Source organism: Myxocyprinus asiaticus, chromosome 40 (assembly GCF_019703515.2).
Source record: "Myxocyprinus asiaticus isolate MX2 ecotype Aquarium Trade chromosome 40, UBuf_Myxa_2, whole genome shotgun sequence".
NCBI lineage: Eukaryota > Metazoa > Chordata > Actinopteri > Cypriniformes > Catostomidae > Myxocyprinus > Myxocyprinus asiaticus.
Window position 1 is genome coordinate 10588250 of NC_059383.1, and position 15772 is coordinate 10604021.

Here is a 15772-nt window from a genome sequence, read left to right on the forward strand (position 1 = left end):
TGATGAATTTAGAAATTGCAAAGTAAATGAATTTATTTCATGGGTTTCTGGAATACTTGATACAAGTGGGATAATGTATAGTCAGGTGGCAAAGAACAGTTTCACTGGCATGAAAGATCCAACAGCAGTAGCAGTAAGCAGTGTGATTTACCTCTGTCTCACAGAGTTGCCTCCCTGAAGCAGTTCATCTTTCTCCAGGTTATCGATGGCCAGCTTACAGGCCAGATTGGCCTTCCTCCATGCCATCTGGTTACTGAGACACAGAGGTAGTGATGACATTTTAATTAAAAGATAACATCCAACCAATGTTATTAGAAAAAGATTAGACCCAATGCAAACCAAACAATGGAATGTTTCTCTAACCTTAACATCTGCTTACGATGGCCTTCAGTTTCACTCAAGATAGCTTGCTTGTCGGTCTCTCTGTCTTGCTCTTTAGCCATCTGCTCCATGTCCTATCAAGGATATATGTTTATTTTAGTCAGGTGCCACAGAAGTCCTTGAGCAGCGTGTTAGTATCAGTAAAGATGAAAATTTCATTGTATACAGCCAGAATTTAGTCATGGGATAAAATTCACTACTGATGTTATCAAAGTTTTGCATAAAGAGGTGCCTACAACCAAAAGACGAGTGATGAGTTGTACTTGTTCCACTGAGAAAACCTGGTTTAAACCTTTTTAAAACTTTAAAACCTAATGTGTGTGTGTGTACATAGTACATAATGTATATATAAATATATACAGTATATAAATATATATATGTGTGTTTGTGTGTGTGTATGTATGTATATATATATATATATATATATATATATATATACACACAGTTGAAGTCAGAAGTTTTCATACACTTAGGTTGAAGTCATTAAAACTAATTTTTTAACCACTCCAAAGATTTCATATTAGCAAACTATAGTTTTGGCAAGTCGTTTAGGACATCTACTGTGTGCATGACACAAGTAATTTTTTCAAATTGTTTCACTTTTAATTGACTACATCACAATTCCAGTGGGTCAGAAGTTTACATACACTAAGTTAACTGTGCCTTTAAGTAGCTTGGAAAATTCCAGAAAATTATGTCAAGCCTTTAGGCAATTAGCTTCTGATAGGAGGTTGTAACAGTTCGTAGAAAGGAGAATGCTGGGGCCGGCTTGACAAAACATGTAGACATTTATTGTTGCACTTTTCAGTCGCACACAATAAGGCCGCTTTTCAGCTGTACACAAAAGGTTTGCTTTTCAGCTTCACTACACATAAACTCTGTTAGCTTTTCAGCTCAACACACAAACGGCTTCACGCATTTCTCCCTCCCGTCTGCCGCCATCTCTTCTCCTTAAGTACTCCCGCCGCCCCTCGCTGGAACGTGAGACCGGTGTGGCATGCAGGTGAAAGTCATTCGCCACTTATCTTCCTGGCCTCCCTCTGTCCAGACACCGCTCGGCTCCACCCTGCTCACCACATATCCCCATCGCCGAACTCAGGTCGGGGATTTCTCTGGCCTGTGACCTACTCTTCCCCGCCCCCATTTCTAGGGAGGGAGCATCGATGGGTCACACCGGTCTCCGGATCTGACCTGTGCGTGCCTGGGAGGGGGAACAGGATGAAAGAGAGGAGAAAGGGAAGAGAGGGGGCGGGAATAACAAAAGGGAGAGAGAAAACAGAGAGGGTAGAGAGAGAGAGGAGCTCGCCGGCCCCAGATACGCCGTCGAGTGGTCTTCGGCCCGCTGTCCCGCCTCCGTCCACGATGCCGGGCGATGGCACCAGACCCCCCAGCCGCTCCTTCTGGTTGCCGGCCAATGCGGGGCCCCAGCACCATCGGATCGAACACCCCCCCACCGGCGCCGCAACCCCCAGCCAGCGGCAAGGACCCCCTGGATGGCGCATCCTTCCATCCCGGGTTTCGGCACCAGTGTAACAGTTCGTGGAAAGGAGGATGCTGGGGCCGGCTTGACAAAAAACAAAGACATTTATTGTTGCACTTTTCAGTTGCATACAATAAGGCCGCTTTTCAGCAGTACACAAAAGGTTTGCTTTTCAGCTTCAATACACAAACTCTGTTGGCTTTTCAGCTCAACACACAAACAGCTTCACACATCTCTCTCTCCCGCCTGCCGCCATCTCTTCTGCTTAAGTACTCCCGCCGCCCCTCGCTGGAACATGAGACCGGTGTGGCATGCAGGTGAAAGTCATTCACCACTTATCTTCCCGGCCTTGCTCTGCCCAGACGCCGCTCGGCTCTGTCCTGCTCACCACAGAGGTGTACTCAATTGGAGGTGTACCTGTGGATGTATTTTAAGACCTACCTTCAATCTCAGTGCCTCTTTGCTTGACATCATGGGAAAATCAAAAGAAATCTGCCAAGACCAAGAAAAATTGTGGACCTCCACAAGTCTGGTTCATCCTTGGGAGCAATTTCCAAATGCCTGAAGGTACCACATTCATCTGTACAAACAATAGTATGCAAGTTTAAACACCATGGGACCACGCAGCCATCATACCGCTCAGGAAAGTGATGCATTCTGTCTCCAAGAGATGAACGTAGTTTGGTGCGAAAAGTGCAAATCAGAATGAGAATGAGCTTTATTACCAAGTATGCTTACACATACAAGGAATTTGTCTTGGTAACAGGAGCTTCCAGTACACAACAATACAAAACAGCAACAAGACTTTTAAAAAATAATTAAAATTGAATACAAAATAGATAAATATTGAAAATAAAAAAGTATATATAGAATACATATATATAATATTACACATATACATTATATATATATATATACATACATACATACATACATACACATACACACACTTACAGTTGTGCTCAAAAGTTTGCATACCCATGCAGAAATTGTGAAATTTTGGCATTGATTTTGAAAATATGACTGATCATGCAAAAAAACTGTCTTTTATTTAAGGATAGTGATCATATGAAACCATTTATTATCACATAGTTGTTTGGCTCCTTTTTAAATCATAATGATAACAGAAATCACCCAAATGGCCCTGATCAAAAGTTTACATACCCTTGAATGTTTAGCCTTGTTACAGACACACAAGGTGACACACATAGGTTTAAATGGCAATTAAAGGTTAATTTCCCACACCTGTGGCTTTTTAAATTGCAATAAGTGTCTGTGTATAAATAGTCAATGAGTTTGTCAGCTCTCACGTGGATGCACTGAGCAGGCTAGATACTGAGCCATGGGGAGCAGAAAAGAACTGTCAAAAGACCTGCATAACAATGTAATGGAACTTTATAAAGATGGAAAAGGATATAAAAAGATGTCCAAAGCCTTGAAAATGCCAGTCAGTACTGTTCAATAACTTATTAAAAGTGGAAAATTCGGGGATCTCTTGATACCAAGCCAAGGTCAGGTAGACCAAGAAAGATTTCAGCCACAACTGCCAGAAGAATTGTTCAGGATACAAAGAAAATATTAAATATTTCTCAAGATGGCGCCGAGTATGGCTGCTGCGTTGCGAGCTCCGACACAACATAGCAATGTTTTGTTTGTTTTGTTCACAATTCTTATGTTTTTTGTCTTGGATGTTGTCTGCCTTATTGTCTACGACAGACAAACACTTTTGGACATTGGTTCAGCGATCTCACACCGAAAACCGGACTTCACATTCCTCAATGCCGACCCGCTGTTTACAAACACGCAAGCGGAGCCCTTTGTCTGGGCAGCACGGCCGCGGAAACGCAGGAGGAAAAGGGGAAACAGAGCCGGCGTTCTCATCAGAGTAAGACGCTGCGCAAATCGACCCCTGCTACCCACAATTCTACTGGCAAATGTTCAGTCTCTGGATAACAAGCTCTGCGAGCTGAAAGCGCGGATCTCTTTCCAACGAGAGACGAGGGACTGCTGCATTATCTGCCTTACGGAAACTTGGATGTCTGCGGAGATTCCAGACTCAGCCATTGAACCCACGGGGTTCTCTGTGCACCGAGCAGACAGAGCGAAAGACCTCTCAGGTAAAACTAGAGGAGGTGGTGTATGTTTTATGATCAACAAATCCTGGTGTGATCAGAGGAACGTACATTCCATCAAGTCTTTCTGTTCTCCTGATCTGGAATTTCTTATGCTTCTGTGTCGACCATTCTGGCTACCGAGGGAATTCACAGCGGTCATTATCACTGCTGCGTACATTCCCCCACAAGCCGACACAGACCGGGCACTCAAGGAACTGTATGGGATTATAAGTGAGCAGGAAACCGCGCACCCTGAGGCCACGTTCATTGTGACCAGGGACTTTAATAAAGCCAGTTTAAAATCAGTCGCACCAAAATATCACCAGCACATTAGTTTCAACACACGAGGGGACCGGGTTTTGGATCATTGCTACTCTCCGTTCCGGGATGGCTACAAATCCCTCCCCCGCCCACCATTTGGCAAATCGGACCACTCTTCCATTCTGCTTCTGCCCGCTTACAGGCAGAAATTGAAACAGGAAGCACCCACCCTCAGAAAGATCCAGTGCTGGTCGGACCAATCAGACTCTACGCTACAAGACCGTTTTGATCACACGGACTGGGAGATGTTCCGGTCCGCCTCTGATGACGACATCGAGCTTTACGCTGATAGCGTAATGTGTTTCATCAGAACATGCGTAGATGAAGTGATTCCGACCAGAACTGTACGAATCTATCCGAATCAGAAGCCGTGGATCAATAGCAATGTTCGCGCGGCACTTAATGTGCGGACCTCCGCTTTTAATTCCGGGAACGCGGAGGAGCATAAACAAGCCAGTTATGCCCTCCGAAAAACTATCAAAACAGCAAAACGCCAGTACAGGAGCAAGATTGAAGGACAGTTTAACACCACCAACTCTAGAAGCATGTGGCAGGGAATTAACATCATCACGGTCTTTAAAGGGAATAAAAACTCCGCCATGAACACCGCTGCCTCTCTACCGGATGAGCTAAATAATTTTTATGCTCGTTTCGAGGGAAATAACACCGCCCTCGCGGAGAGAGCTCTCACGGCCGAAGCTTTAGAGGTTAGTTCAATCTCCGTCTCTGTAGCGGATGTAACCCGATCCTTCTGACGGGTGAATATCCTCAAAGCCGCGGGCCCAGACGGCATTCCAGGCCGCGTCATCAGAGCGTGCGCTTACCAGCTGGCTGGTGTTTTTACGGACATTTTCAACCTTTCCCTCTCTTTGTCTGTAGTCCCCACATGCTTTAAAACATCCACCATTGTGCCTGTACCAAAACAATCAAAAATAACTTGTTTAAATGACTGGCGTCCTGTTGCTCTGACCCCCATCATCAGCAAATGTTTTGAGAGACTAATCAGAGATTACATCTGCTCTGTATTGCCACTCAATCTTGACCCGCTGCAGTTTGCTTACCGCAACAACCGCTCCACTGATGATGCCATTGCATCTACAATACACACTGCTCTCTCCCACCTGGAAAAAAAGAACACTTATGTGAGAATGCTGTTTGTAGACTACAGCTCAGCATTCAACACCATAGTGCCCTCCAAGCTAGATGAGAAACTCCGGGCTCTGGGCTTAAACAGCTCACTGTGCAGCTGGATCCTGGACTTCAGGTGGTTAGAATAGGCAGCAACATCTCCTCATCACTAACCCTCAACACTGGAGCCCCGCAGGGCTGTGTTCTCAGCCCACTACTGTATTCCTTGAACACACATGACTGTGTGGCAACATATAGCTCCAATGCCATCATTAAGTTTGCTGATGACACGACGGTGGTAGGTCTGATCACTGACAATGATGAAACAGCCTACAGAGAGGAGGTGCACACTCTGACACACTGGTGTCAGGAGCACAACCTCTCCCTCAACGTCAGTAAGACAAAGGAGCTTGTGGTGGACTTCAGAAGAAAAGACAGAGAACACAGTCCCATCACCATCAATGGAGCACCAGTGGAGAGAGTCAGCAGCTTCAAGTTCCTGGGTGTCCACATCACTGAGGAACTCACATGGTCCGTCCACACTGAAGTCGTTGTGAAGAAGGCTCATCAGCGCCTCTTCTTCCTGAGATGGCTGAGGAAGTTTGGAATGAACCGCCACATCCTCACACTGTATATATATATATTTTTAATTTTAATTTTTATTGAATAATGTGTATATATATAGTAAAAAAAACAAAAAAAAAAACAAAAACAGCGTATTGTATACTGTACAGTGTATGTTATTATTTGTATATTGTTGAGTGTAATTATGTGTATATCAGATGTTTAAATTGTGTTGTGTTAATGTGATGTTATTGTAAATTGGTACTGTCTCATCACTGTCACGACTGCTATGTTGATCGGAACTGCACCCAAGAATTTCACACACCATTGCACTTGTGTATATGGCTGTGTGACAATAAAGTGATTTGATTTGATTTGAAAAACCCAGAGGTAACCTCAGGAGAAATACAGGCTGCTCTGGAAAAAGACGGTGTGGTTGTTTCAAGGAGCACAATACGATGATACTTGAACAAAAATGAGCTGCATGGTTGAGTTGCCAGAAAGAAGCCTTTACTGTGCCAATGCCACAAAGAAGTCAGTTTACAATATGCCCGACAACACCTTGACACGCCTCACAGCTTCTGGCACACTGTAATTTGGAGTGACGAGACCAAAATAGAGCTTTATGGTAACAACCATAAGCACTATGTTTGGAGAGGGGTCAACAAGGCCTATAGTGAAAAGAATACCAACCTCACTGTGAAGCATGGTGGCGGCTCACTGATGTTTTGGGGGTGTGTGAGCTCTAAAGGCATGGGGAATCTTGTGAAAATTGATGGCAAGATGAATGCAGCATGTAATCAGAAAATACTGGCAGACAATTTACATTCTTCTGCATGAAAGCTGCGCATGGGACGCTCTTGGACTTTCCAGCATGACAATGACCCTAAGCACAAAGCCAAGTTGACCCTCAAGTGGTTACAGCAGAAAAAGGTGAAGGTTCTGGAGTGGCCATCACAGTCTCCTGACTTTAATATCATCGAGCCACTCTGGGGAGATCTCAAACGTGCGGTTCATGTAAGACGACCAAAGACTATGCATGACCTGGAGGCATTTTGCTAAGACGAATGGGCAGCTATACCACCTGCAAGAATTTGGGGCCTCATAGACAACTATTACAAAAGACTGCATGCTGTCATTGATGCTAACGGGGGCAATACACAGTATTAAGAACTAAGGGTATGCAGACTTTTGAACAGGGGTCATTTCATTTTTTTTCTTTGTTGCCATGTTTTGATTTATGATTGTGCCATTCTGTTATAACCTACAGTTAAATATGAATCCCATAAGAAATAAAAGAAATGTGTTTTGCCTGCTCACTCATGTTTTCTTTAAAAAATGGTATATTACCAATTCTCCAAGGGTATGCAAACTTTTGAGTACAACTGTACATACATACATATATATATATATATATATATATATATATATATATATCATATACACACACACACACACACACACACACACACACACACACATACATGTTGGTGCAGCTGTCATTATGAGGACTCTCCATAGACATTAATGATTTTTATACTGTACAAACTATAGATTCTATCCCCTAACCCTCACAAAAAACTTTCTGCATTTTTACATTTTCAATAAAACATTGTTTAGTATGTTTTTTAAGTGATTTAAATTATGGGGACACAAGAAATGTCCTCATAAACCACATTTATAGCATAATACCCTTGTAATTACCAGTTTGTAACCTAAAAAAAAAAAGTCCTCGTAAACCACTTAAACCTGCCCACATATATACACACACACACACATTTTTAACTGTTCGTGAGATGGATAGCCTGGGGGAAAAAACTGTTCCTGTGCCTGACGGTTCTGGTGCTCAGAGCTCTGAAGCGTCGGCCAGAAGGCAACAGTTCAAAAAGGTAGTGGGCAGGGTGAGTGGGGCCCAGAGTGATTTTTTCAGCCTTTTTCCTCACTCTGGAAGTGTATAGTTCTTGAAGGGAGGGCAGGGGGCAACCAATAATCCTCTCAGAACTGTCCTTTGCAGTCTTCTGATATCCAATTTCGTAGCTGAACCAAACCAGACAGTTATAGAAGTGCAGAGGACAGACTCAATGACTGCTGAGTAGAACTGTATCAGCAGCGCCTGTGGTAGGTTGAACTTCCTCAACTGGCAAAGGAAGTACAAACTCTGCTGGGCCTTTTTCACAATGGAGTCAATGTGGGTCTCCCACTTCAGGTCCTATGAGATGGTAGTGCCCAGGAACCTGACTCCACTGCTGCCACAATGCTGTTTAGAATGGTGAATGGGGACAGTGTTGGGGGGTTCCTCCTAAAGTCCACAATCATTTCCATCGTTTTGAGTGCGTTCAGCTCAAGGTTGTTTTGACTGCACCAGACAGCCAGCTGTTTAACCTCCCATCTGTATGCAGACTCATCGTCATCTCAGATGAGGCCGATGACAGTGGTGTCATCTGCAAACTTCAGGAGCTTGACAGAGGGGTCCTTGGCAATGCAGTCTTTGGTGTAGAGGGAGTAGTGGGGAGAGCACACATTCCTGGGGGGCACCAGTGCTGATTGTACAGGTGCTGGAAGTGAATTTCCCCTGTCTCACAAGCTGCTGCCTGTCTGTCAGAAAGCTGGTAATCCACTGACAGATAGACGTGGGAACAGAGAGTTGGTGTAATTTAGTCCGCAGAATAGCTGGGATGATGGTGTTGAAAGCCGAACTGAAGTCCACAAAAAGGATCCTTGTATATGTCCCTGGTCTGTCCAGATGTTGCAGGATATGATGCAATCCCATGTTGACTGCATCATCCACAGACCTGTTTGCTCGATAAGAAAATTGAAGGGGATCTAGAAAGGGTCCAGTGATGTCTTTCAGGTGGGCCAACACCAGTCTCTCAAATGACTTCATGACCACAGACATCAGGGCGACAGGTCTGTAGTCATTAAGTCCTGTGATTTTTGGTTTCTTTGGGATGGGGATGATAGTGGAACGTTTGAAGCAGCATGGGATTTCACACTGCTCCAGTGATCTATTGAAGATCAGTGTGAAGATGGGGGCCAGCTGATTAGCACAGGATCTAAGACATGCAGGTGAAATGTCATCTGGGCCCTGTGCTTTCCTTATCCTTTGTTATCGAAAGACACGGCACACATCATCTCCACAGATCTTAAGTGCAGATTGAGTAGCAGGAGGGGGGTTGCAGGAGGTGTTGGTGTTTGTGTGAAGTGAAGGTCAGAGTGGGTGTGGGGAGTGAGATAGGGCCTTTCAAATCTACAGTAGAACACATTCAGGTCATCAACCAGTTGTTGGTCCACCACAGGGTTGGGGGCAGGAGTCCTGTAATTCCTAAGTTGTTTCATGCCACTCCACACTGATGCAGGGTCATTAGCTGAAAACTTGTTTTTCAGCTTCTCAGAGTATCTTCTTTTAGCCACTCTGATTTCCATGTTCAGTGTGTTCCTGGCCTGATTGTACAAGACTTTATCCTCAACTCTGTAAGCATCCTCTTTGGCCTGATGAAGCTGCCTGAGTTCTGCTGTAAACCATGGTTTCTCGTTGTTAAATATTAAATAAGTCCTAGTAGGAATGCACATATCCTCACAGAAACTGATATACTGTATGATGTTACAGTATCTGTGAGCACATCCAGATTGGTGTCTGCAGCTTCAAAAACACTCCAATCAGTGCAGTCAAAGCAGGCTTGTAGTTCCAGCTCTGCTTCGTTGCCCATCTCTTTACAGTCCTTACTACAGGCTTAGCAGATTTTAATTTCTGTCTGTAGGTTGGAAGAAGATGAACCAGACAGTGATCAGAGAGTCCCAAAGCTGCTCTAGGGACAGAGCGATATGCATCCTTTATTGTTGTGTAGCAGTGATCCAGTATATTTCCATCTCTGGTTGGGCATGTAATGTGCTGTTTGTATTTGGGCAGTTCACATGTGAGGTTTGCTTTGTTAAAATCCCCAAGAATAATAATAACTGAGTCTGGGTATTGTTGTTCCATGTCTGTGATTTGATCAGCCAGCTGTTGCAGCACTGCATTCAACACGCGTTTGGCGCGATGTAAACACTCACCAGAATAAACGAGGAAAACTCCCGCGGCAAGTAGAAAGGCTTACAGTTAATAAAGAGCGCTTCCAAATTAGGACAGCACATCTTCTTTAACGTTGTTACATCTGTACACCAACTTTCATTGATATAAAAGCATGTTCCACCGCCTCTCGTTTTCCCCGTTAACTCCACGATACGATCCGCTCTGAACAGCTGGAAGCCCGGCAGATGTAACGCGCTGTCCAGAACGGCTTTACTCAGCCAGGTTTCTGTGAAGCAGAAGGTAGCAGAGGTTGAAAAGTCCTTGTTTGTGCGGGTGAGGAGATGTAGTTCATCCGTTTTTTTAGGGAGAGAGCGGAGATTCGCAAGATGAATGCTCGGCAGCTCTGTCCGAAAGCCGCGCCGACAGAGCTTGACCAGCGCGCCTCCCTCGTCTCCCTCGCCTGCGTCTCTTGAACAACACAGCCGCGCCTCCAACTAAAATGTCCAGCAAAACGTCTGAATATTCAAAATCTGGGAAAAGATTGACTGGTATAAATAAATCCCAGAACAACAGCAAAGGGCCTTGTGAAGATGCTGGAAGAAACAGGTAGACAAGTATCTATATCCACAGTAAAACGAGTATAACCTGAAAGGCTGCTCAGCAAGGAAGAAGCCACTGCTCCAAAATTGCCATACAAAAGCCAGACAACAGTTTGCAAGTGCACATGGGGACAAAGATCTTACTTTTCTGAGAAATGTCCTCTGGTCTGATAAAACAAAAATGTAACTGTTTGGCCATAATGACCATCATTATGTATGGAGGAAAAAGGGTGAGGCTTGAAAGCCGAAGGACACCATCCGATCCGTGAAGCATGGGGGTGGCAGCATCATGTTGTGGGGGTGCTTTGCTGCAGGAAGGACTGGTGCACTTCACAAAATAGATGGCATCATGAGGGAGGAAAATTATGTGGATATATTGAAGCAACATCTCAAGACATCAGCCAGGAAGTTAAAGCTCGTAAACTTCTGACCCACTGGGAATGTGATGAAAAATAAAAACATTCTCTCTACTATTATTCTGACAATTCACATTCTTAAAATAAAGCAGTGATCCTAACTGACCTAAGACAGGGAAAGTTTTCTACAATTAAATGTCAGGAATTGTGAAAAACTGAGTTTAAATGTATTTGGCTAAGGTGTATGTAAACATCTGACTTCAACTGTATGTGTGTGTGTGTGTGTGTATATATATATATATATATATATATATATATATATATATTAGGGTTGCTCCGATACCAAAATTTTGGCTTCTGTACAATACCAGCCCTGGTGCCTCTGTATCGATATTAAATTGATACTATAATCAACAAATACAAATCCTCAGATTTTTTTATGAAATTACACAAATACTTACTTAACTAAAAGAACAGCATAAAGTCTTACAGCTACAAATAATTTTTTCTGGATTCCATGTTAAATGTTTCAATTAAATGTTATGATCAAATGGTGTTTAATCAAATTGATACATACAGATTTAATCAAATAAATAAATAAATATATATATAAAATTGCAATTTTATTTTTGGTAAATTAAAATGCTGCACAACAGAGCTTCACAGTATTAATGAAAATATTAATGAAAACAAAATCTGATTACCTGTGGCACAAGGCTGCTTGCTTTTGTGATATTGCTTACAGATAATAATAATAATAATAATAATAATAAAACCATTTAATATTACATAGTTGTTATGAGTATTATTGATACTTTTTGAATATTACAATTTATGCAGTAGTTATATTTTTCTGTCTTCAAATTCACGCGTCCAGTTGAAGAGCTTTCATGTTAGTGGGACTTTTATTTTGACAGACCTTTGAGTTCTTCCTGTTTTTCAGGTTAGTTATAAGTTATATCATAATTATATCATATGACAGAGCAGAGCGGCACCTCTTGTTCATTTTGTAGCATGCAGCGCATGTGACTGTATATTATTTAAATTACATCCTTCTGCTGTTTAAAGATCACACTGGGCCATATACAGAGGTTTTTTTATTTTATTTTCAAATTGTCACTGATTTCATCTCAAATTTGTCACATCTCATATAATTTAGCTAATTACAGCATACTGTAATATGGTACCGAAATTAGCAACAAAATGATATTGTACCGTTTAAATTTTTTTGGTATTGCGATACTTCGTTAGTACCGGTAAACCACGCAACCCTATTATATATAACTTCAGCAAAAAAAGAAACGTCCCTTTTCAGGACACTGTATATTAAAGATAATTTTGTAAATATTCAAATAACTTTACAGATCTTTATTGTAAAGGGTTTAAACAATGTTTTCCATGCTTGTTCAATGAACCATAAACAATTAATGAACATGCACCTGTGGAACGGTCGTTAAGACACTAACAGCTTACAGACGGTAGGCAATTAAGGTCACAGTTATAAAAACTTAAGACACTAAAGAGACCTTTCTACTGACTCTGAAAAACACCAAAAGAAAGATGCCCAGGGTCCCTGCTCCTCTGTGTGAACGTGCCTTAGGCATGCTGCATGGAGGCATGAGGACTGCAAATGTGGCCAGGGCAATAAATCGCAACGTCCGTACTGTGAGACGCCTAAGACAGCGCTACAGGAAGGACAGCTGATCATCCTCGCAGTGGCAGACCATGTGTAACAACACCTGCACAGGATCGGTACATTTGAATATCACACCTGCAGGACAGGTACAGGATGGCAACAACAACTGCCCGAGTTACACCAGGAACGCACAATCCCTCCATCAGTGCTCAGACTGTCCGCAATAGGCTGAGAGAGGCTGGACTGAGGACTTGTAGGCCTGTTGTAAGGCAGGTCCTTACCAGACATCACCTGCAACAATGTCGCCTATGGGCACAAACCCACCTTCGCTGGAACAGACAGCACTGGCAAAGTGTGCTCTTCACTGACAAGTCACGGTTTTGTCTCACCAGGGGTGATGGTTGGACTCGCGTTTATCGTTGAAGGAATGAGCGTTCAATGAACAAGTACATTTTAAGTAAAGAGTGCTGTTGAATATAAACACTGAGTGATGCTGACTCACTTCGTCACCAACTGGCTCATATTACCCACAAAAGTAAAGAGACAGATAACTCTTAACACATCTGCACTGCTCATACACTTTAGTTTGAAAGGCATTTATTGTGTGTATATATATATATATATATATATATACACATACATACATATATATATATATATACATACACACACACACACACAACAGTTAGTTCCGGTCCTCGAATCTGATTGGGTGAGAGACGTTCCATGATCCATGGTCTCACACCATTAGCACTCGGATGCTTCACTATGTGTATCACTCCGCTTGTGTTCGTGCCTTTCTAAACTGAAGTGTAAGAGCAGTGCAGATATGTTAAGAGCTATCTGTCTCTTTACATTTAATATTGTGACATTATATATTTTAGCCAGCAGGTGGAGGCAAAAGACCATTTTTGTATATAATATGAGACAGTGATGGGAAGTGAGTCAGTGTCAGTCAGTGTTTCATTCATCAGCACTCTGTGATCACTCGTTTTACTACTACACTACTAAAGTTAGGAAATAGCTTTAAACGGCTTTAAACTAACAACTTCAGCATTAAGGTTCATCACAGCTGAGAGACACAACAGACTGATTAATTACACAATCTCAAGGCACTTACCTCCCACCGGACTTTCCACATTGGAGAGGACAAAATGTCGGAGGAGACTGCGGTTTCTATAGTGAATGACTCTTGCGCACCGGCTACCGCAAAATAGGAAGGAATACCCCTGCTTGGAAGGCTATTTTTCCACTGAGAATATGGATGAATTTGACCAAAATGACATTACCTTCAGAAAGCTGACTAACGAACTACAGCATCATCAACAGTTGATTGCACACGCTCCATCTCTCTCTCGCTCTCTCTCACACACACACACACACATCCTTGTTTCTCCAATAACATGTTAGAAACAGCCAAAGCTGTGATACTAGTTCTAAAGTGATGGTTTTAATATGCTTGGATGCATCTTTGGTTTGAACCAGCAACAGCAGATTCTGATCCAACACGTAAGAATGTAGTTCCATGCACAAATGTGTTTTTTGTTATCGTACTCAGTTTTTCCTAATTTTTTTTTTACAATTTACTTGTTCATTTAACTGTTGTATATAAGCAATTTTACACTCGCAATCGTGCTATATGGCCCTAAATCAGCACTGCTGTGATTGCCTGCAGCCGAATCACAGCAGTGCTGGTATAGGGCCATATGGCACTCTTGCTCGTGTGATATTGCTTAAATAACACGTGTTATTTAATCATTTTTATATTAAAATATACTAAATATAAAATGTAAAACTATTTTTTTTACATTATTACACTACTAATTATAATCGATATTATAAAACTGCCCATTACAATAAAATCCCACGGTAACAATAGTCTGCCAAAATAATATTTTATTGCTTATTCTCTCTTTTTTTTTCAGTAGTTAAATAAATAAAATGACAAAGATTCTGTAGGCTTTTTAAACCGCTTGAAGGAGATCCCACATTATTTTAATATTTCACATTAGTAACAATAACAGCAGAAACAATGATACGGGTTATGAATGTGGCAGTAATGATCTGATAGTATGTTAAATTGTTGACTGTACCTCACCTGAATTCTCTGTCTTAACTGACTGAACTTTTCCTTCACTGTGGCATTCAGATCCATCAGCACTGTCTGCGGCCCAGAACATTCTCTGATGTCCTGAAACAAAACATCATCGTAACACTGGTCAGCTTTTGAAAAACAAGAACTTCCAATGTTTCCATCAAATGCTCACTGTACTGTTAGAGATGAAGTTACAGAAATACAACAATTAAGGCAATATCTTTATTTCTACGCTTAACTTGCTGACAGAATTGAGAATAAGAATGAAGTTTACCTGAATAATAGCTTTGATCTCTAAATCGTATTTAATAATTTCTTGGCCATATATTCGGACATGGACATCAGCGGAGGACGCCATGTTTGTTGTTTAACGGAAAATCAGAAGGTCCAAACCTTTTTTTCATAACGCGTTTTGTTGAGTCTGAAAAAACGGTTCTGGGAGCGATGAAGTGGCTTGAAAGGTGAAGTTCTGTGTGTCATGAAATCAACGGAGAAACATTCCATTGTATTACAGTCTTTGAGTCATTCCACTATAAGTGTTGTAAACAATGTCAGAAACTAGTTAAATAATCTTATGTCATAACTAAAATAAATACCGTAAATAAAATATAAAAGTATCATAATATTGGTGAAGCTGTATTTTATTTTTTTTACATATATATATATATATATATATATATATATATATATATATATATATATATATATAACATAAATATTTCACAATCTAAAAAAAATATTTATAAACCCTTTAATGTCAACACATTGTGGAAAAATAATGTATTTTATTTATTTTTTGTAATAATAAGATGAGTAATGTGACTTCTGGAATACACTGATAATTTAACTGAATAAATGTAAACTTCACAACATTTTTTTTTTTTTCAAAATATTTTTTATTTCAATCTTATATTTTATCCTTTTAAATAAAATGTTTTATATATAAAAAAAAAAAAATCAATTAATCAGTGTATAAACCATAATAAAAAAAATAGGTTTAAACAACTTTTTTTTTAGAAGCTTAAAGTTTTTTTTATTATTATTATTATTATTTTTTAGAAAAAGTCAAACATTGCATTTACCTTGAAA

General features: G+C 41.2%; 2 protein-coding genes across 3 annotated transcripts in view; one reads left to right on the top strand and one right to left on the bottom strand.

Annotated features, from left to right (window-relative positions):
* LOC127431288 (uncharacterized) overlaps positions 1-6034 on the top strand; it is a 20710-nt gene extending 14676 nt beyond the window's left edge. The window contains exon 2 of the mRNA XM_051681668.1: positions 3073-6034. Within this exon, the coding sequence (XP_051537628.1) occupies positions 3456-5051 (1596 nt within the window). The 5' untranslated portion in view covers positions 3073-3455 and the 3' untranslated portion in view covers positions 5052-6034. The remainder of the gene's footprint in view (positions 1-3072) is intronic.
* LOC127431292 (vesicle transport protein SEC20-like) overlaps positions 1-15312 on the bottom strand; it is a 19721-nt gene extending 4409 nt beyond the window's left edge. Inside the window, exons 1-4 of one of the 2 annotated variants that reach the window (XM_051681675.1) lie at positions 14958-15312; positions 14682-14779; positions 364-455; positions 152-253 (exon numbers count right to left, since the gene is read on the bottom strand). In XM_051681675.1, the coding sequence (XP_051537635.1) occupies positions 152-253; positions 364-455; positions 14682-14768 (281 nt within the window). In that variant the 5' untranslated portion in view covers positions 14769-14779; positions 14958-15312. The remainder of the gene's footprint in view (positions 1-151; positions 254-363; positions 456-14681; positions 14780-14957) is intronic. The other variant, XM_051681674.1, reaches the window with a different exon arrangement.
* Between the last annotated feature and the right edge of the window lie 460 nt (positions 15313-15772).